The sequence below is a fragment of the Apteryx mantelli genome, chromosome 15, assembly GCF_036417845.1.
Source record: "Apteryx mantelli isolate bAptMan1 chromosome 15, bAptMan1.hap1, whole genome shotgun sequence".
In the NCBI taxonomy this organism is placed as follows: Eukaryota; Metazoa; Chordata; class Aves; order Apterygiformes; family Apterygidae; genus Apteryx; species Apteryx mantelli.
The window spans coordinates 11,880,217-11,902,016 of record NC_089992.1 but is presented as its reverse complement, the minus strand read 5'-3'; the positions used below and the strand labels follow the sequence as shown (position 1 = coordinate 11,902,016).

Here is a 21,800-nt window from a genome sequence, read left to right as displayed (position 1 = left end):
AGTCCCATGGGTTTGAAAAAGGCCCAGATTTCATTCACACTGTTTAACATTATCAGTATTGAATGAAGTGATTGCTCTATGGATGATTCAATATTGAATTCCTCCACTGTTATGAAGAGTCCTAAATTGGGTAGAGATCCCATTGATACACATTATTTTAGTATAATTTTTTTAGTATTCTGTTTTCTTAAAGTATTTTGAGATCTCTGTAAATGAGAACTATAAATATGCTGTCAAAATTAATTAGCTCTTAAACTTTCATATGTGACATAATATTTCACTTCCGATTTGGTTCCAGTACAGGATGGGGATAATTCAGTCCTCATTTAGTATTCACGAACGTGCTTTTATTACCGTGACAAGGTTCAGGAAAACTCAAAATGCTGAAGGCACAGGATCCCTCGGCATGATTCAAGCTGAACAATAAATATATCCACATTCTGCAATGGATGTAACTTCTTTAGATGAGCAATTTCTCCTATTCCCATGGGCCTCCTAAAGATATAATTTTTGATTCCTAGATACAGGGTGAATATCTTTTTCAGAGAACTGCTCTGGCAACCTAAGTGGATGCATGCAGTCTGCATTCTGAAAAGCAAAGAGCTTGCTGGTCTCTTCCTATCTCTCAGTGTTTATTTTCTTTCCTTTTGTTTGGCTTTCATTATTGCCATCTTTTACCACTCTATTTTATATATAATCTTATTTCAGAAGAACTGCTGTTTGGTCTTTTTGGACTACTATACTTCAAGACAGTCTTCTCCCTATTTCCCATGGCAGATAGTTTTAAATAAAATATTCAATACAGTGGTTTTCTTTTTTTGAACTAGAATGATGAAATTTGCATTTTACTATAGCGGAACTATGCCATTTTCCACTTTTTGCTTTGACAAATAACCAACCATTTGCATGCTTTAAATGTTATCCAGAAGTTTAACCAAAAAAGCTCTGGGGAATTCTTCATTTTTACATTTGAAATGGAGAATTAGTTTTCAAAATCCCTTGATAGCTGGAGAATTAATGTAATTATAATATCACAGGATATAAACTTTTAAAGACAAGCAACTGAGAAAAAGAAAGGATTTTCAGTTAGACCATTCAAAACTCTCTGATTTATTATTTTTGTTGTTAAAACCTACTTAATCCAGCAACTAATAAACATTTTGGACAAAGGATCTATTTGTTTAAAAAAAATCAACACTCTTGTCCTTTCAATTAAAATGTCAGAGCTCACAATAAACATCTGAGACCTTCAACAAATCCTCCAGCAAGACAGAAAAAAAACCCAAAGTTGACATTCATGTGATTTTTAAGGTAAAAACAATTCTCTTCCCCTCAGTCCTCCAGAAATAAACCAAACATCCCAGAACAACCATTTCCAACTACCTTCTATGTCTGCAAAAGTGAAAAGGACAAGCCCATTTTTAAGCGTCTTTTGTCAATCATCTTTAAAAGGGTAAGCTGAACCTTCTCTTATTATTCTTTGTAGTTTATTCTTACATATAATTACTTAGTGTCAGGAAGCTCCTGCCTTAGTGTAGTAACAGAAGGTATATGAGCGGTTTCTATCTCATTTTCAAAAGGTTGTCCTGTAAAATATGCAAATATCAGTTCAAAGCAGTTTTTAATGTAAATACAAAAACTGCTGTCATCACACTGTGGTATACACTGCCTTCTCAATAAAGACAAAAATACAGCTAACAAAAAGTAATATAAGATTCTGTGGAGAAAAGGCATACATGTATAAACAAAGCCAGCAAAGCCAAAATATGCCAAACCAGCCAACATGGGTTTCCCAATCCTGAACTGTAAGTACCCAGCACATTGTAAGAGGCTGCAAACTTGTAACATGCTGATGAATTTCTAATACTACTATTATAATCAGACAGCATCTGTCAGCATTAATGAACAAGTCAGTACGGATCCTTTAGGCATCCTCCATACTTCAGTCTACTAGAAATCCAGACGGGAACACATCCTGGAGTGAATACTGAACCTCAGCATCCGTAAAGGTGGTCACATACTTGGAGAAAAGCTTGCCTCTTTAACTGAACTGTTTTTTTGTATTTATAAAGCAGAGAAAATAGATACTCCCAGTTCTCCTTCTTAATACATTAATACACTGATGGATGTATTTGATTATGTCCCCTCCATTGTAGAGTAAGTAAGTTCTGTCACTCTTCGTATGATAGGTTTTCTCTGCACCTAGTGGGTCTTGCAACTCTTCTCTGAAATCACACTAATTTGAATTGTTTTTGCAATGCACAGACTGGCACTCCTCATTGTGGTGAGGAGCACCACATGTAAAAATATTCTTACATCTTGCAGTGGAATCTGTTATTGTTTCATATACATCCTAACACTTCTTTTTTTGAGCACATAGGTATGAGTAGGGATCTTCATAAAGTTGTTCTCAGTAATGCACAGGTCTACCAGCTGATGAGATGGATCCTGAATTGCTCCTTAGAACTATATAAAATATGTTCAGTCTTCCCTTCCAATATGCAGTACTTCGTATTTCATATGTCACAAGTTAGCTTTTTCACTCAAATTTTATTTTGGTCATTTTCTTTTTAAACCCACAAAAGAAGAAAAAAATTAAAATCCCAACTCATTTGCAAGTACAAATGATGATTCTGGTTTTGTTCCGGTCTCATATCACACAATTCCATTTGTGATTTATAACATGCAAGTTAGTGCAATCAGGCACCAGTTCTGCAGATGGGATAGATTATTTTTCTTTTTAAGCTAATTCAGATCAAAAATTTTGGTCTTGGCAGGCCAGATTGTACAAGAGAGAGGAGAAGGAAAAAACTATATGCCTTGTCTGTTAGAAACAGGACCCTCATATTGCAAATTGACTGTGATGGTGGCAGCCAAAGCTACTAGTAAAGAAGCAGATAATATAGAAGGGAAAAGATATTCACATTTTTGGTGAAAGAAGCTTAATTTTCAAACACACAGAATTGCAGGACCATTCATTTTAGCAAACCATTTTGCTCACATGTAAATTTTCTTGTAGCTCAGGAGTTTTTAATTCCCAGACCCTTTTTACCATCTGTAACTCAATCTCTATTTTTTAAAGAAATTGCAGACATCTGTTTAAATACCCATCTCCTCCGTCACATGGAATTTTGGATTCAAAAAAATCTCAGCTCAAAAATAATACCAAAGTTGGATTACATTTCCAAGCAACCGCAGACTGGCACTTTGATGCTGCCTTTTTAATTAGCCCATTCCATTATACTGGCTGCGATGGGCTCTACAGTGCGTGACACAGTGCCTGCTGCTTGGGTGGGGGCTCGGGCCGGAGAACGGGGTGAGGAGCCAGGGCTGTGGCGGGGAAGAGCCCCAGCGGTGTTTGCTGCCCACTCTGCTCCCCGGGCAGAGCAAGGGCCCAGCCTCGCAGAGGGAAGGAGGGCTGAGGCCCCGTTGCTGAGCCTGGCACTCTGCTGTGATCCTGCACTGCATGTAGAACTGCGACTGCCCATGAGAGCAGAGCCAGCGTCTGCTTGCACCTCTGCCCTCTCACCCTTCTCCCAGGGTCCCCGACAGGCCAGCAAGCAGCTCCCCTTCTCACCCTGCTCCCCTGAGGGGTCACTCCCCACTGTGGTCCCACCCTCCTCCCTCTCCAAAGAAAACACCATTTCCACCTCCTCTTCTGTATAAGAAAGGAGAGAGGAAGAGGCTCGGGCTAGACTGGTCCTTTCAGGGCATTTTAGATCTCCAGAAGTGTTTACTTTGGCTGCATGTACGTACTCACGCTCCCAACTCATGCAAAATACTTCGTTCTTTGTGTTTCTTTAGAACTTACTCATCAGCAGACTTTGCACCTTAATCAGCTCCCTGCTTGCCTTATTGGAAAAAGCAGACATTTCCATGGGTACGCCGGAGGTCTGCTCTGATTCATTGACTTGGATGCCCTTTACTTGATAAAAGCCTGGGTGTTTCCTTGTGGGCAGAGGTACCTGGATCCCTCTCCTGTATGAATTTCTTCCCTAGATAAAGGTAGCTTAAAGGGAGGTTTTCCATTCCTAATTCTACCTAATCTAACTTTGTTCTGCAACAATATTCAGATGGCAAAATAAACAAACGCTACATATCAGTTAAACAAACACAACCATATTTTATTCAGCCCCAAATTTTGCTTCTCATAAAATATTTACTATTGACATTTTAAACACAATCTTCTGTAATGCTAGTTAACATACGTTATAAAAGTGGTAATACCTAACGGGAAACCTAGATTCCACCTTTCCAGAGAAATTTCATAGTTCTTGGGGATGTATAAAATCCAGAATATGGAAAAGTCAGAGGCAAATTTTTATTCATTTGCAAATCTTTAAAAAAAAACTTTAGGGATATGTTTGAAGCTGAAGCACCTGAGGAGTGCTGCTCTAGATCCAGAGTAGCTACCTGGGTTTTGAGGAAGCAGTGAAAATATGGCAGGCAGCAGCACCCATGTATTAGTATCAAATTAAGTTTCTCTACCACTGTTCAGTTAGGGCTTTGGAGCCAGAGGAGGGATCACAAGGCAACACCACAGGAGGTAACACCAAGCACTCCGTTAAAGAATTCAGTCCAACTCAACAGGACTTGGTGGAAGGTGGATAATGACCCCCACGACTTACAGAAAAGCTCTGAGCTGTGTATTTCAAATGTTTTAAATTAATCCATGGCCAATGGAATAATATTTATATACACATATCAGAACCTTTTCTACATACCTGAGAGAATGAAATTAACTTAATATTGTACAATAATGATACATACCCTGTTTTTCATTTACTGTTCACTTGCAGAACAGCACATGATTTATGTTGTGTATGTATCAACATTTTTCTAAATTTAATTCGATAGTTTTCCTACAGGAATAGGCTAACCTCCATCCATACCCACCTTTAATAATATTTATTACAGCTCTTCTGTTCCTCAGTGGCTGACTGGATATTCTCTCTTATTGCTATGTCCATCTGCTGAGTATACTTTTCCCAAAATAGTCCATGACCACTCTTTCCTATATTTGCACAAGAGATGTACTATTATTATATTTGCACGGAAGAAGTTAGGTGATCCTGCAAAAATGTTTTTCAGTGATATAGTTTGTCCACCTTGAAAGCTGATTTACAATTTGAAATGTGACATCATAAGTGGCATGGGACACAAGAACTAAGTGGAAAATATTTTGCAGTCTCTTAGAAATCTAGCCATAGTTGCTCTTTTTTAGAGCCTCTGTTTATTTGCCCAGAAGAATTAACATTTGGTCAAAGAGAATGACCAGCAGGTATTGTTACTTACTATTCAACTTGCTTCCAATATTTAAAGCTGAATTCTTGATGGCTTTGAGAACATGGCTTCTGATATAACAATTCCACACCATTAGCTGAATTGGGAAAAGAGCAGGAGCCAGCCCTAAAAGCGTAACAAGGCATTTTTTGAATGCACAGAACATGCAAAGCCACAAATACCAGGCAATGAAAACCAGGTGCTTAAAGCCACATTCAAAGAACTGGAATTTCTTCACGCACAGTAATGCCTGTTGTGATAAGCAGTTATATTCTTGAGGAAATAGCCTTTAAAATGCATTTTTTTCTCTAGCTAAAGGAACTCTTACTACACAGACATCTTCAGCAAGGTAATGCCTTGCATTTTAATTTGTTTTCACATGCAGGAATCTCAAAACAACAACATGTACACAAAAGCAAACCCTGGCCCCAGTGATGCCAATGGAAAGACACTTCTTTTGACTTCACTGGGATCACGATTCAGCCATAATTGATTAATCTTCATTCCATTCCTGTGAGACAAGTGAGGGATATATAAAGATCACTTCACACACCACTGCAGTGTAGCAGCCTCTGGAAAATATCAACCGTTCCAAAACACAGAGGAGCACAGCACAGTTTGGAACAGGATGTGAAGGCAAATACTATATCCAATTGGAACAATACAGGAAAGGCTGATAGCCAGAGTGGAATTACCTAAAATAGATTTTGGCCAGCATACTGGGATTAAGAGCTCTACTTTTCAAAAGGTGAGCTGTGACCTCTAATAACCATAAATAGTCAGGACTTTGTTTTTGTGGCTCAATGGAAAGATGGCACCATTAGCAATATGGCATTTGCTCATACCATGCTGATCCATTGCTTCATTACTGGATCATCTGCGCAGCTTTCAACGGGACTGAAGTAGCTTCTGAGTCAAATGCAGAGCCATGGCAAAGTCCTGACCCCACTGAAGACAATATCACAATCCTACTTGGAACCAGGGGAACCAGGATTTATCTTTCAGCAAACAGCCTGTGAGATCTAGCAACAACATTTCCCACCAGATAGCAATTGTGAGATCTTTCATATCTTACGTAACTGTGATCCTTAAATAAAACGTATATCTAGCTCATCATTTTTTCCCAATTTAATTAGAATCTTGCCTAGTTTTCCAGGTTGGCAAAGTCTTATCTTGCAATATGCTGCAGATGATACTGCTCGGAGATTAACGTTTGCTTTTTAATTAAAGTTTTTACTCCGGAAGTTTGTGATACCCCCACAGCAGCATTTAAGACCACGAAAATAATTGTTATTATTCTTAGAATGAGTAGTCATAGCCTGATATAAAAATACCACACTTGAAGTATCACCAAAACTTAGTATGTGGTTTTCATAAATGCGTGTACTTTTCTGGGCTTGTTTTTAATGGGCCTCCATCAGAACTCCATCAGAACTTTGCATTTTCCAAGGTAACATCGATATATCTTTTTAAATGTGTACTCTGTTCAGTAGTAAACATTCTCCTCTGCACTGGTTCCCAACCAACATTTGAAAGTTGCATTCTGCTGAGTGCTAGCAAGCTATTAAACGGATGGGTGGCCACCACAGCACAGCTTCTACTGGCAGTGAGGGGATGGGAAAGAAACAGCCGCAACTCAAGGAAGTGGTGAAGAGAGAGTGACCTGAAATTGTGAGAGTGAGGAGAGCAGGGACACGAAAACAGCAGCACTATGGAAAGGCTCTGGGAGAAGACACTGCAGCAGGAGTCTAGGGGCAAAGACGAAGAAGGAATTACAGCAGCCGAGGGTTGGGCAGGGACGACGTGCCTTGACATCCCCAGCAGAGGTCTCAGGGAGGGAGGAAAGGGAAGCAGAGGGGTGGCAGCCACAGCAGCCTCCTGAAAGATTAGGAACTGTTGTCTGCTGGAAAGAATGATCTCCAGTCCTAATTTAGTAACAGGAGAGAGAGTTATTACCATTAGTAGTGGCAGTGAAATAGAGCCACAGTCAGGGACCAGCCCCAGCATGGCACAAACATAAAACGAAAAGATGGTGTCTGCCCAAAGAGTTTCCAAATTACGTACAGAAGAACAAGGGACGACACGGAGGAAGGGCAGGGGAAATACACAGCAGCAGCCAGGCAATGCCAAAACAGGGAGCAGACTGTTCAGTCCAACTTTGCAAAATCCTAGAGGCTTCTCTTCAGCTAATACATTTATATTGTGCCCAGTTTTAGCACAGTGTGGTCTTAATGTGGATTGGATATGGGTCTCAGCTGTTTTACAATTTTTTTTTTAAACTGTTTCAGATTTAGAAGACACTCTGAGCTTGAAGCAGTACAAAGTTGGCTCTCAATTCTCTAATAACCCTTTAGCTGAAGAGGAACTAGGGGGAACATTCAAGAAGTCTTCCTGACATGCAGACAAAGGGAAGACAAGAAAGAAGGGAGACAAATTCCTGTGCTAACTAACAGCTTCTCAGTAATGCCATCTGCAGAGAGCCATGTTCAGTATCTAAGGGAAGAGCATTACTTACACCAGTTCTACTGACCTGGGCTTTGAGTGGGAACAAAACACTTAAATACTGTCGCTATTTCACTGCCTTTAGTAGAGTTTAAACATGTACTTACACAGCTGCAGGAGGACGTACATGACCGGGACCTCTTTGCACATCTATCTACAAACAAAGGCAATTTTCAAATGTGGGTCCCTGAGAAAATATTTGAGTTCCACATTAGGAACCTCAGACCAACTCTCTAGTGCCTGGGGAATGTAATTATCAAGAGAAGCGAAACTCAGAGACTAAAAAGGGACATCTGGGTATCCTATTTAGAGGCTGAATATTTGGCTCTGTATCTGAGGCAACTGATTGATGTATAACACACTAACTGCATCAACTATCAAAACCAGGAAAAACACTAGACATTTACTGAAAAGGCAGAAGCATTTCCTTTCGCTAGATCCTAGGTTCTGCAAGGATCTGAGTTTCTGATTTAAACATAAGAAAAATCTTTACCACATGTGACTGTCAGGGTCCTGAGTGCACTAACAGGCTTTAATTGCCCTGACCAGCCTCACCTCCACCCATATCTCTGCCCACGGGCCCAGGCAACGCTCAGTGTCTGATGAGGGGTGTCTGTCCTCAGACCTGGCTGTGGTGCAGCCCTGCTGTGCCCAGCTGTGGGCCCCACTGATGTGGCATATTTTAAATATCTCCTTTATATTTTGTGAATATCTTTACAATAGGCAAATCCATGGTAGCACTGATTCATATATCCCCTCGCACAGGTTTGCTTGAAATCTAATAAGCAGCTGGATTGAAGTTTGGACAACTTGGTAATTACGATGAGTTAACATTTGGCTACTTCATTTTCTGGCTTTCGAACAGTTCCGCTGAAGTATACTTTAAGCATCTGAATATTCCTCTCACTTTGTTTCATTTGTACAGTGAAAGAACATAACCTGTGCACCAGATGTGCTATGTTAGAGTTTCTGCCTGCCCTTCAGACACAGCATGCGTGCCTCCACAGGATCTAATCCACCTCCATCCCAGATGAGGAACATATGGAGCTCCATGAATGGCACACAAGACTTCTCTTTGAACTAGATTCCTCATATCAAAGGGCCCTCTGTCTTGTCATCTTCTTCGCTGTTCCTCTGGGTAATCATGAGGAAAGAACTGAACATTTGGAAAAGCCTCCTGGGGACAAATTCATTTCTAGTGCAACTCTGCTGAAGTTAATGGTGTTACACCACGGATGAAAATGGCACCATAATATTAAAAAACAGAGACAGCATACTCCTCTGTAATTACTGTCTAAGAGAGCAAAAATAATAAAAATGATTCATTCTTATAGACCCCAAAGGGCACAGCTGGCTTATTCAGTTTAAAAGGTGAAAATAAAAGAAGGCAGCTAGAATATACTGATTTTTAATTTGTATATATGTGTGCATGTGTGTGCACGCACACACACACACACACATATATATAAAATGATAGTTGGATAACACCACCTTTGCACTAATTTTAAGAACAACATGCCAGAAATATAATTTAATGTGACTGCATGTTTTAAAAGACTGATAACATAAATAGCTCTTTGGAAAATTAAAGGCCTTCTTTCATACTAGCATAAATTAGGAATAAATTATTTCTAATCAAGAGTCATACTGTTGTAAGCTTAATGTAAGAGTACTGGGCCTTGCAGCACCAAAATGGTTATTTTGTAACACAATCAAACACCATGAATTAGGCTTTCTCCTTCTCAGAAAAAGAACAATATATATATATTTTTTGCAGTTAACATGTAAAGGTCATTATGGGAAGGAAACTTTTCTTGTATTAAGTTTAGTGAAGCTGGTAGAAATCTGCAGTCTGTTCCTTTATGGACTTCACTTTACAATACCATATGGAGGTATGTATCTGAAGCTCAGTGATGTTGTACAATACAAGATAATGGCACAGGCAAGGCAAAGATCTGACAGAATTATTGCACAGGCTTCGGATGCCTTCGTCACTAACAGCTGCTATATCTTGGCTTATTTAAGTGAGATTCATCTGGGCAATCATCCTTTCCAGCCAAAGGAATAATACCCAGTGATGAGAACTGATCTGGTAAGCACAGGAGGTCCTAAAGAAAGAGCACAGCTCTAAATATTTCTACAGATTGGCTGAAGAGTATCTCTGCTTACGTATCTCAGTGCAACGAATGACCTAGCAAATAATTTATGGTCATTAGTTACTCAGATGTCCCCTGGTGGTCCTACCGCCTCTTGTATGCACAGAAACACGGCTTTCCATTAGCAGGTAATCAATAACAAGGCTGACACGCATGCCCTTTGTACCTGCCCTTAGCCAGAACACAAAGTCTTGGTCTCCCTGACAGTGCCAGCCATCTCCATTTCCTAGAATAAATTATCTGGAGAAGTCAGTTTTTATTGTACAAACAAAACAGGCTTTCAACTACAGTATAACTGAGAAAATGAAAAAAGGGGCTAATCAGCTAACAGGAAATCACTGAACAGCTTCAGCAAGCAAGAAAAAAATCAGAGTTTTGAAGAAAAATACATTTTCACTAAAATGGTATCTCATATAAGATGTATTATTTTTTGTTCTAAAAAACAGCAGGATCCATAAAAATATTTGCAGGTGTCTTTGCTTGTTCATATATAAACCAATATTCCCTTGATCAGACAGGACACAATTACAGGGGAATATTAGTTCCTTAGTTGATTTCTCAAGGTAGATATTAACATTTGATTAAAAGGATTCCTCCTGTTTAAAGATACAGAAATGTACAAAAAATGTAGTTTCCCTTTTTGCCTGGAACCAAGATACATGCTGACTTTTCATTAAAAATGTCACAGCCATCACCCTCAACTGATATAAAGCAATGAACCTTGTCACAAAAAAAGGAAAATTGTAAAAAATATAAGATTTTAAACCAATAAGACTTTAATAATATTATTCTATTTGCTTCTTGGTACAGGCTGAGAATCCTGTACAAAGATTTATTTCCTTTTCAAAAAAGTGTCCATAATCACAAGAGCTAAAAATTTTTTTTTATAATGAAAATCAAATATATTGAAAACGCTTGAGTTCAGAAGCTGTGGACTTACGTAAAACATCCAACACAAAATTTTGTGACAGAACAGTAAGTTGTCAACACTAATTATAAAGAGAACTGTCTTTTTCCACTGTTTTAAGGCAGAAAAGATTTTGTTAGCTTTTAGTGCCTATTGCTTTGTTCAGCCAGGAAGCACCATACTGCAAAAGCTCCATTAATTTCAGATAGGCTAAAAGGAACAGTTCTTAGTTTAAAATTTGTAAGATAAGCCTTTATCTAACAGTACTATATTTAACATCATAAACTTCATAGAAAAAAAGCAAAAACTCGGAGGCTTTATCACACTACAGTAGACTTTAGAGGTGCTGATTATGAGATTTTGTTTGTACAAAAACAACACATTAATTACTTGGAGAGGCTTGAAGTGAGGAGAAAGATTACAAGAGCAGATTATCAAGTCCTCAGTCTTGACAACACTTGGAGCTAAACCCTTTAAGTACTCGGCCACCTGCAAATGTAGGTAGGTATGCGCTATGTGAGGTGCTTAGGGAGTGCTGAAAGTCCTACTTGGTGCCAATATTCCTGTCTAAGTGCCTTTATTCCTTTAAAAATCACCTGTCCCTTTGTTTTTTTTACATGCAGTTTGAACTTCAGTACAATATCCACAACAAGTCTTAGCAATATGCCACCTGGACTGCTATTGCCTTATTGATGTTATAACCCATAGTGGGCACAAAAGATACTGTATGAAAAAAGATCTAATGCCGAAACAACACAAAACTTTAAATATATATGCTATCCTGATTTAGCCATTCTCTGTGAGTGTTCTTGTACATCACAACACCCTACCAAAATTGCAATTTGTGTAGTATACTGCTCACAGTGTTTACAATGAGCCCGTGCCTTCGAAGGAACTATATATATGCTTAGATTATGTATGTGCTTAAATGCATGGATGATTTGGGTCTATAATTAAAAGTTTAATATTAAAGTAAGTTTTGTCTTTTAATGAAAAATATTTCATTCATAAAACAGCAGCCTAGAAGCTCTACAAAGATCTCCCTTTTATTAAGGATCATCTCATGAATTTTATGTATGTAATCCCCTGTAGACACACCTGAACCTGTAATATCCAGTGGCCAAAATGAAAGATATCTGGGGAAAGAATAAAATCCTTATTTATTTCTGCCCATTTTAAAAGGGCAGTCAGTAGAACAGGGATTATATGAGGAAAACTTAAGCTAAAATATATTATTTTTCAATCTCAATAACAAGTTGTTTGACTTACAACTAGATACTCCAGTTTAAGATATTTGCATTGGGCTGTCTGTATTGAAGTAAGCCATGCTGGAGAGCAAATTTTAATTATTTCTGTTTATATCACATGAAAAGCACTTATTTTGGTCTAATATATTTGGAGAATAGGATGCCAGTATCACTGTTGCTGGGGTATTTTGCTTAAGGTAACATATTTGATTATCAGTTTATATGCTTTGCTAGTGTCTGCAAGCAGTAAGGAGACTCTCTAGTGAAGCATAGCTAGGTCCCTGAACTTATAAAACTTAAAAACGCATTGCTTTCTGAAAAGGCTCTACAAGAAACTCATTTCTTATACAGAGCATGAGAACATTTAAAAAATTTTGGCTTAGGAATTGTGGAAAACAGCAATGAAAATACTTGTAATGTCAAAGGCGTGGAAACAAGGCAAAGGGGAACGGGGACACAAACAGTTTCCTCTGCAGGAAAGTCTCAACGTTTCCATCCCTTTGGAAGAGAGGGGCAAAATGGGTCCCTCTATTGCAAATCCTTGGGGCAGTGCGCTGCTAACACCTGCTATGGCAGCTTATAAATCAGCAGTAACAAGCAGAACCCCAGGAGTGCGCAAGAGGAGGTACAACCCTCCGCCTCCAGCGATTTACATACCCGGGGCCTAGTTTGGGCAAGTTTTCAGTCCCATTTGTTACTGCACCCGTGTTAAGGGCAACGGGACGAAGCGCTACGTGCGACGCCGGGTAGGGGCGCGAGTACCTTGCTCGGGCAGCGAAACCCCTGGGCGAGGGGCAGAGCCCGCGCCCCGCTCACACGGTTACCGAGCCGCCAGCAGGCCTCAGGCGGCCTCAACGTCTTTCCTGCGGGCAGAAATCAGCGTGGCCGCGACTTCTCCGGCCCCAGCTGCAGCGACGCCCCCAGCGGCCGGGGCCGCGGCAGCTGCGCTCCCCTTACCCTCCTCAGAAGCGCCTTTGCGTTAAAACTCAAGCGTTTCCGACACCACCTCCGCCGGAGCCACGCCAAGAGCCACGCGCGTCCAGCGCCAACGCCGCCCGGGGGCACCGCGGCCGGGCCGGGCCGAGCCGAGCCCGCCGGAACCGCCCCAGACCGGCCGGAACCGCCCCGAGCCGGCGGGGCTCGGCCGGCGCTGCCCTGCCCTGCCCTGCCCTGCCCTGCCCTGCCGCCGGGGCGGGCCGCGGGGGCCGGCGGCGGCGGCGGAAGGGCAGCGCGCGCGGCCCGGAAGAGGAAGGAGGCGGCGGCGGCGGCGGCTGGCGGCGGCGCAGGGTGAGGGCGGCGGGGCCGGGGCCGGGGCGGCTACGGGGGAGGAGGGCGCCGGGACCGAGCCCCGCATCCCCCCCCCACACGCAGCTTCTCCCGCGGCGGGCGCGGGGGCAGATGCGCGGGTCCGAGCGAGGAGCCGGGGCGGAGGAGGCTGGAGAGCCCGGTCTCCCCCTCCTCGCCGCCGGTCCGCAGGGGCAGCGCCCGTCCTGCCCGCAGGGCAGCGGGGGAGCTCAAGCTGGAAGCCCAGAGGCAGAGACCTTCGGTGCTGTTCAGCGAGCCGTGGCTCGTTAGAACAGGAGCCGCGGAGCTTTCCTCTGCGCTTGCTGTTAGGGCCAAACTTCTAGTGAGGTACGGTACTAGATGGCACCAGCTTCTGAAGGACAAATGCACAGAGGTAAGGAGACAGGGAAACTAAGGCCTTCAACACCAATCCCCTATGAGAGGTGTATTATGAGGTAATTTAACATCATCTTAGATGCTAACCTTTCCCTGAATAAAATCGTTACCACGTAAGTTACTGAGTAAACTAATTATTTTGCTTTGCTGGCTATGTATGTCTGTAGGGTTCACGTGAGATTCTGCCTTAGCAGACTTTTCAGGCTGATCGTAGTGTTGTTTCTGCTGTCGAGGACGGGTTGGGAGTGGACTGGGAGCATGCACTGAAGGAGTATTTTTTTTTAATTCTGTTAGTAATCCTAAACACAGAAATGCCTCATTTCTTTCTGCCACAGTTCACCTCACCTAATTCAGGTCTGTCAAAACTGATCTGAAAGTACTGCTATGTAGTGGCTGACTATGTTAGCTATTAGTTGTTTCAGTCTAATTTCTCCACTGTGGATGGAGTCCCTCAAAAACATGCCCAGTGTTTAGATAGATCAGTGGCATTTCCAGTACAGGTGTCAAAGACTGGACATTGGAAGAACTGGAATTGCTTTCTGTCGGAGATAACCTATTCAGGAGAGTTGAGACAACGAAGGGCATTTTGTTTGTATTTACAGTCTTAGATCATCAAATTTAAGAGTCAGACATCTCTATTGTCCACCCAAAACTCATCTACTGCATTAATCAGAGTGTAACATTTCATTATCCTTGATTTGCCCTAGGTGGATTTTGGTAACTATTACAGTAAAAGTCTTCATACACTGTTAAAGCCACTTCTATTGTATTCATGTTTAAAATTTTCAGAATGGCTTCCTCAGTTGACATGCCTGTGAATTATGAAAAGATGTTTGCTCATCGGTTTACGCTAGATGATAAGGAATACCAAGAGTACCTGAAACGTCCTACGGATCCACCTCCTATAGTTGAAGAATGGAGAAATAGATCGGGTGGTAACCAGAGAAACAGAGATCGGTACTGTTTTATTTTTTATTTTTTTTTACAGATCTTGGTAGTTTCACAAATACATAGTTAGGTGTATTTCAGAATAAAGAGAAGTAATGTGTTAACAGAAGTATCTTTTTGTTACTTCATAGGCTTCTATATTTAAAAGAAACAGTCTCCTCTAAAAAGTAGTGAATTTTTATGTTTTCTCTGTACTGATACTGAAAGTTTTTGCAGTTGTATAGAAGTATAACGTAAAATGCTGTTCAGTAAGGAATGAGCTGGAACCACTCAACCCATTGCCCTTGGATTTGTTGCTGTTCAGCCAGGAACACTTTTCCAGCGGGGAAAGATGAGAGTTCTGCAAAACTAAGCAGCCTATCTTCTGTTGCATAATAATCATTGGGAAACTGCCTGTGCAAAGGAACAGGCTAACAACATGATTATGTACTGCTAGCTGTCCAAAAACATTTCATTTGCAACCTCAATAACATTGCATTTTTTATCTATTAGAAGTGACTAAAATGCATCATCTTTATCTAGCAAGTGCAATGATACTTTCCTACCCCAAAATACTTTGAATTATACCATTTCTTCTGGATGTAATTGTAGCTTTTTATTTAATTCTGAACAGTAACATCTGATTTTTGTGCGACTGAAAAAGGAAAATGACAGCATATCATATGACATCAGGCTTGATGTTAAAGTAGTTAAAACGCAAGTCCTGCTAACAGTTGGGAAGATTTCTTAACTAAATGTCTAAACAGGATTTGTGCCTTCTGAGAAGTAAAACAAAAGGACAACACTTTAACTTTTTCTCACCCTAGAAGCTTGTCAGTAAGTTAAACAGAATCAGTTTCTATAGATTAAAAAAAGGGATGACTGTTTAAGGAGCTATTCTTACAAAACCTTATTCTTCTTTTAACTAATGAACTGTTGTGTCTCCACTCTGGTCATGAAGCTGATTGCAACTTATGCAAATATTGTTTGTCTATAGTGCACTACACCACACCATTAGATATTCAAGCAAAATGGCTGTGAGACAGCTCAGGTGTGGACAGCAATGCTGCTACTACTGTAAAAACACAATTTAGCCTGAACAAAGACTAAATACCATAAGCGACTCCTCGAGTGTATCCGAGTAACATACTCATGCTCTCTTGAGTATGGTAATTGATAAGAGACCATGAAGCAATGATAGCATATATTCTAAGGAATATGCAAATTCCAAGACGTTAGACTGTTCGATAGCTAAGTTGTACTTAAATCTGCTTTGCCACAGCTTTCAGCCTAGTGCCATGAAGCTACTAGATTGAAACTGGCTTGGCTCTAGCTATCTACAGATATACCATCTGACTGCTTTTTAGGTATGGTCTGTTGGAGTCTTTATTCAAAGTTCCAGAACTTCATCTAATACGTTGTGAATACTTTGTATTAGGAAACACTCTGCCTTCCGCTGCTCAGCAAATGATGTGTTGGGTAGTAGCAAGAAATAAATGAATGATCTCAGATGACTGTAGATATGTTTTTATCAGAGTTTGTTGCAAAAACTATAAGTAATTGAGTGTATAAATAGTTGGATGACAGTTCTTGTGGAAACATTTAAGAGTTCATTATCGTTCATCTTTTAAAATCTCATGTTTGTGCAAAACTTTGTGACACTTCTTTTCGTTACAGGTTTCAAGACGGCAGATACTTTAGAGGGGACAGATACAACTGGCAAGGTGACCATAGATCTAATCAGAGGCCAGAAAGAAGTTGGGGTAACAACTACCAGCAGCACAGACAAGGACAATCTTACTCTTCTCACTATGGACAGTATGGCTACAACTCCTACAACCCAGGGCCTCGTTACCATCCCTACTGATGATACTTGTGATTTGAAGGTCCAGTAACAATACATTAAAAAAAATCAGTCAGTTGGGCTTTGTCTGTCTTCAGTTTTCTAATGATTCACAGTTTTATAGATAACTGAGGAATCAGTATGGAAGTCCATTCCTGTTTATCTGTAGTGCAAACTGAAAAAGGAAGTACCCTTTATGAATAATAAAAGCATATTAAACTAAGTTTGTGTAGAGGCTGCAGATCTTAGATTAAATTTCTATCTCATATTCTTCTTTGTTTGAATGCGTATTAGTACACTTTTCTGTTACATTTTGGAAAACAGGTCAGGGGGCTAGTCTGCAGCTCATAGCACTAGCACATGGTCTTAAGACAGTTCTTTTGGGAAGTGACATATTGTGTCTTTCTTTGGAGAGAAGTTCCAAGTTTGGCTCTTGATAGTGAGAAAAACTCAGTTTGGTTTGAATTTCAGATGTTTTAAAAGGAGATGAGAGATGCTATTACAGAAATACTTTATGGTGTGCTGGCATTTATGAAAACTGAAGAGAGGAACTTTTTTTAGATATTGATGAAGATGTGTGGCTTCTCAATATTGAATTTATTGGAATAAAAAGAATTGCATCAGAGAAACAAGATCTCACATACAGGATAAATTCCTGTCTGTTGAATTGATGGTTTCAATTTATATGCAGTATTCCTCTTAAAGCATGGTAACAATTGAAATAAATTAAGTGATTTAAATATGTATCTTCTTACTCTAATAGTCAGTGGTACACAAGTTTTATCTGAGAAGTAGTACCAAACTTGGATTAATTTATATCATCTTAAAATAATTTTGGTATGTGCATGACACATTTTGAGATTCCTGTTTCTTTAAGTAAAGCTGTAAAATCATGATGATTGTAATTAGTTTTTATGAAGTGCTTCATGGATGTCTTGAACCATAATAAGTACTGTTCTGTACTTTTTGCATGAGAAAATAGCATAAGCAGTATAGGGTATGTTTTTTGGTTCTTAAATAATTTGAGTTCTGTATTTTTTTAATATTCACACAAATAAAAGCGTATTTCAGGCTTAAGGATGTTTCTGAATATTTCTGAAATCTACTTTTGAAATGTTTAGAATTGCAACACAGGCATCTAGGCTGACAGCTGCACAAGAATCAACACTAACTGATAAGTGTTAATATTGGACAGCTGCTGGTTTAAATTAGAAGAGTGGCCCATTCAGCTAAAATCAAGAGGATGAGACATATTGTGATTAATTAAGAAGTCTGGAGCATTAATCCAGTACCTTACATTCTACTATAAGAGAGTCAAAGTTCTCTGTTTTGCTGTTTACTTGATAAGCTAATTTGTATCAGAACAGTGCATTTTTTTGTACTTGACATTTTCTTCAGCTATTGTACAGTAACACAGAACCCTCCAGGCTGAGTGTTGTATAAGTCATTACATCACATCACATTTTGTGATAAGGAGTTCAAATTAGTGGATCTTGATTTAAAAACAAAGAATAAATACATAAGTTAAAAGCATAGTCTTCCAGCTCACAATATAGCTTTTAAAAGTAAAGAGTATGCTTACTGTTGATCTTAGAAGTGTGTGCTGTTTGTAGGTTTTACATAGTCTTGTGATGCAAAAGCTGGGCTGCTTACAAGTGTCTCCACCTACCTACTAAGTATTCCTCTTTTCCCCCTTTTCATATAATGTTGTTGAGAGCTCTGATGATACAGTTTTTATTATTCTACTCCCTGAAGTATTTGTCTTGAATTTGATTGTTTAACCTGAGAAATTTGGTAGCATGAGGTTTGTTTTCCTTTGAGGAGATCTCCAGGATGAAATGCAACCTTTTTAACCCTTGATGCTTAACATGGATAAACATTGGCAGAGTTGTTACATGGGGGCAATAAGGTTATCCAAAGTTTTTCTATGCGCTGTAGGAAGTCTGCGAGATGGTACTGTAGAATTCCTTTTTTATGTAGAATCACATGCAAGGTGCCAGATAGCCCAGACTCCCACTTCCAAGAAAAGAGTGCATCTCTTTCTGCAAAGACTAAGCCTGACACTTCCAGCTATGCCACGGAAGTCAGCCTGAGCCAGGATATTCTTCCTAGTTACCATCTGGAGTAGCATCTCAGGTTGAAATAAAACCTGGCAAAAGGAATGGATTTTGCCTTATCTGTTGCTTTTCTCAAGCCCAATAACTATTTTATTTTAGTGTCTTTCAGCTAGTGAATAAAGAATGGGGTATGGAAAATTATCTACAACAGTGTGATCAAGCTGGAGAAACAGATATATTAGGGTGGCCTGTCCAAGGGGATGTCACACGTTCCATGGTCTCGGCTCTAGTATTCTGAGTTTCTTGACTGAGCCAGCAAGAGAGTCACCTAGATCAATGCAGCTTTCTTGTTTCTGTTTTACATTCTTGACTCGTGTTATTCACTACTGCCTCAGCATTACAACTCTTGATTCAACTTTTAAGACTTGTGTGGTTTACAAAACTTTTTTAGAACAATTATAGCAAAAATCTAATTTTTTCACGAATAATGCATTCAAAATATATGCATGCCTTGCACTGGAGAGAAATATAATTAGAATTCAATAATTATTACCTGCAGCAGTGTCCACTTAGATGCTAGTATTTATGATAAAGTCCATTTTACTGTTGTCTGTCAAACTACTTACATCTGGTAAATACTGCCTGCAATTAAGGTTTGTTCAAGTGTTTTTTCTCCCTTTGCATAACACAGTGCTACAGAGGATAAAACTTTAACATTTGGAACTGCAAAAACTACAGAAATTGTTCAAGTACAATGGAGATTATAGGGTAAACATTAAAATTCTGTGCCTGAAATTTTACTTTAAAAGAACTCTTCCCTCTGACATTTGCTCAGACATCATTATTAACACGCATAAAACGAAAGATAAACTAGTATGCTCAAAATGGCTAAATACCTTCAAATCAGTACTAAGCTGAAAGCCACTGGAAGGCAAAGAAAGCGGTAGAAAAAATTCCTAGTGTGATTTGTGAGATACAATTTTACAAGTGTTCACTGCTATTCAGCATGTATTTTATCCTAACTCTACAGCTGGCAGTAGAAATGTTCAGACATGCTCTGAAAGGTTAGCTAGAAGCTGAAATACTATCAAGAGGCTCTCTAATAGAGATTTCAGACAAGGAGGAGAAGTGTGATTCTTTCAATATGCATATAATCAACATTCAATTTCTAGAACCACAAGTATATTTAAATTCCTACTGTTTAAATATGTTTATATATATAAAAAGTCACACTATTAATTTGCTAAGAAATATTTTGCTTAACCAAGAAACGTGTTCACATTTGCTTCTTAAACTGAGATGCTGGAGGGAGAGTTCTAGCTGTATCAAATTTAACCTAAGGTTCTTTTCCCCCTCTATTCCTTACAGAAATTATACAACTCTGCATTAATTGTGTTAGCTGCTGCAGCCTGTGCAGTCGCCCCTTCTCTAGCCCTCCGACAAAAGCGAGGGGGGGGAACATGTGGTCAGGAAAGGGAGACCAGGACTGTCCCTTACAGCAGCTACAGCCCATCTTAGCAGCATTTTAATGAAACTGCAACTCCCTTACCTTTCATTTGCCAATCAGGAAATATTACTGTAATCCATCCTGTTGTCCTCATGTGTTAGAAGAGAGTGATATAACCCTGCTTAAATTATGCATAGTGCTGATATTTTAACAACCAGAGAGTAAGAAAGATTATAGGGCAGATCAGGTTTCCCTGACAATACCGAGGAAATATGCAGCCTGATTGAACACAGGTGGACATAAATCCTGGAGTCCAGCAGCTCCAGAACTGTCAGGATAGTAGATGGTAACTTTAGTATGGTGGTGCATAATGATCTTTCCTCTCAAGAGGATTATTTTCTCATTAGGCCCTGCAGGCCTGGATTTATTTTTGTTTACCATGGCTTATATTCTTCTTCAGTAGAGCACTGACTGCACTTAGTGGTTGTCAGTCTTCATTTGCTTATGAGAACAATGATGCCAAAATGTCACCTCTGTACAGCTCGCCCTCTGACTTTTTAAGTACTCTGTCCTATTAAAATGCAAATTTATTACAAGAGATGGTAAAAGTTGGTAATAAGTACGTTTTCCTGTAAGTCTAATAAAAGCACAGAACAGGATAAATCATATAATCATTCCTACTGGTAACCTTTTTTTGTTATTTCTAACAAGCAGGAATATAAGTTAATGTTATCTTGTTCCTAATATGCACATGCCTCTTTTTCAAATTCAAAGAGTTCAAGTCGGCAGCTTGATGACTTTTTCCCACAAATATATTTTTCGCCTTTTTTTTTGCATACTGTGTGATTCAAACCTTGCCTCACTAATAAAAGATGATACAGTATCAATAGCTATTCCTGCTTGTTATTTGAAGAAAAACTCATCTATTCAAAGAGGAGTTAAAATTAAGAAAACAATTTAATTATTTGTTATAGAACTGCAAAAACAACCAAAGCCAAATCTTATTCTAGAAAAAATAGTAAGATGAGGGAAGACAGAATTTTCAAACTGAAACATATTGCATGTTAAAAGATTCATTAAGGATATTAAGCTCTTCAAAGTTCTTTTTCAGTGTGAGGAAAAATAATTTGGTATTTATATATCCACATAAATTAAATATTTAAGATTATAATTAGTGGTTTTGAGATATAGGTTAAAAAATACCAATAAGCAATAGGATGTTTCATATAGCTTTTGGACACCATACTCCTAGCATTTAAGCGTGCAGAAGGAATTTTAGGGCAGATGAGATGGTGGATTGCTCTTTGTCCAAAATCATGTCTGAAGTTTGTTTTCTATTGGAAATATGTTTAATAAAAATAAATAATAATAATAATTACTGAATGCAACCAGCCCCACAGTATTACATATCCTTTCTACAAAATAAGAGAAAATTAACACACAGACCTTTGCCATGGCAAGTTTATGCTTCACCCTTCTGTAGTCACCAAGTCACCTTGATTTATGAATGCCACTGAGACCTAAAAAAAATTACGTTTAAGAATACTGCTTCAGTGGTGTTAATGGTATGAGCCTTTAAATTCAGCAAGCAGAAACCTTTGGAGTTTAGATCAGTTTAGTGCAAGAGCTCTGTGTAGAGAGATGCATATTCTCCTCAGATCAACCTCATTTTACTTGTTTATATGCCACCGTCTCAAAACATCCGTTCTGAAGTGACCTGATGGAGCATCACGCTTGGGGTGCGCACAGCC

The 21,800-nt window shown here is 39.4% G+C and overlaps 1 protein-coding gene and 1 long non-coding RNA gene across 3 annotated transcripts; one reads left to right on the top strand and one right to left on the bottom strand.

Moving 5' to 3' along the window:
- Window positions 1-1,095: 1,095 nt before the first annotated feature.
- On the bottom strand, window positions 1,096-8,290 carry LOC136993431 (uncharacterized). The gene is made up of 3 exons (XR_010885752.1): window positions 5,296-8,290; window positions 4,897-5,014; window positions 1,096-2,466 (listed from the first exon to the last, which is right to left on the bottom strand). It is a non-coding gene; the product is annotated as an uncharacterized lncRNA (long non-coding RNA).
- A 5,023-nt stretch (window positions 8,291-13,313) lies between these two features.
- On the top strand, window positions 13,314-17,622 carry RAMAC (RNA guanine-7 methyltransferase activating subunit). 2 transcript variants are annotated; one of them, XM_067305768.1, is made up of 3 exons: window positions 13,314-13,382; window positions 14,565-14,732; window positions 16,380-17,622. In XM_067305768.1, the coding sequence occupies exons 2-3, from the start codon at window positions 14,566-14,568 to the stop codon at window positions 16,567-16,569; spliced, it is 357 nt and encodes a 118-aa protein (XP_067161869.1). In that variant the 5' UTR covers window positions 13,314-13,382; window position 14,565; the 3' UTR covers window positions 16,570-17,622. The 2 variants fall into 2 exon arrangements, with proteins under 2 accessions (XP_067161869.1, XP_013812705.1); XM_013957251.2 differs by lacking the exon at window positions 13,314-13,382 and adding an exon at window positions 13,411-13,773.
- Window positions 17,623-21,800: the final 4,178 nt, after the last annotated feature.

What these genes read in the sequence shown, in the direction of transcription:
- RAMAC (XM_067305768.1), top strand. Translation starts at nt 14,566, where the DNA reads ATGGCTTCCTCAGTTGACATGCCTGTGAATTATGAAAAGATGTTTGCT. An exon ending in AACCAGAGAAACAGAGATCG is followed by an intron (nt 14,733 to 16,379) that starts GTACTGTTTTAT and finishes TTTTCGTTACAG; the next exon opens with GTTTCAAGACGGCAGATACT.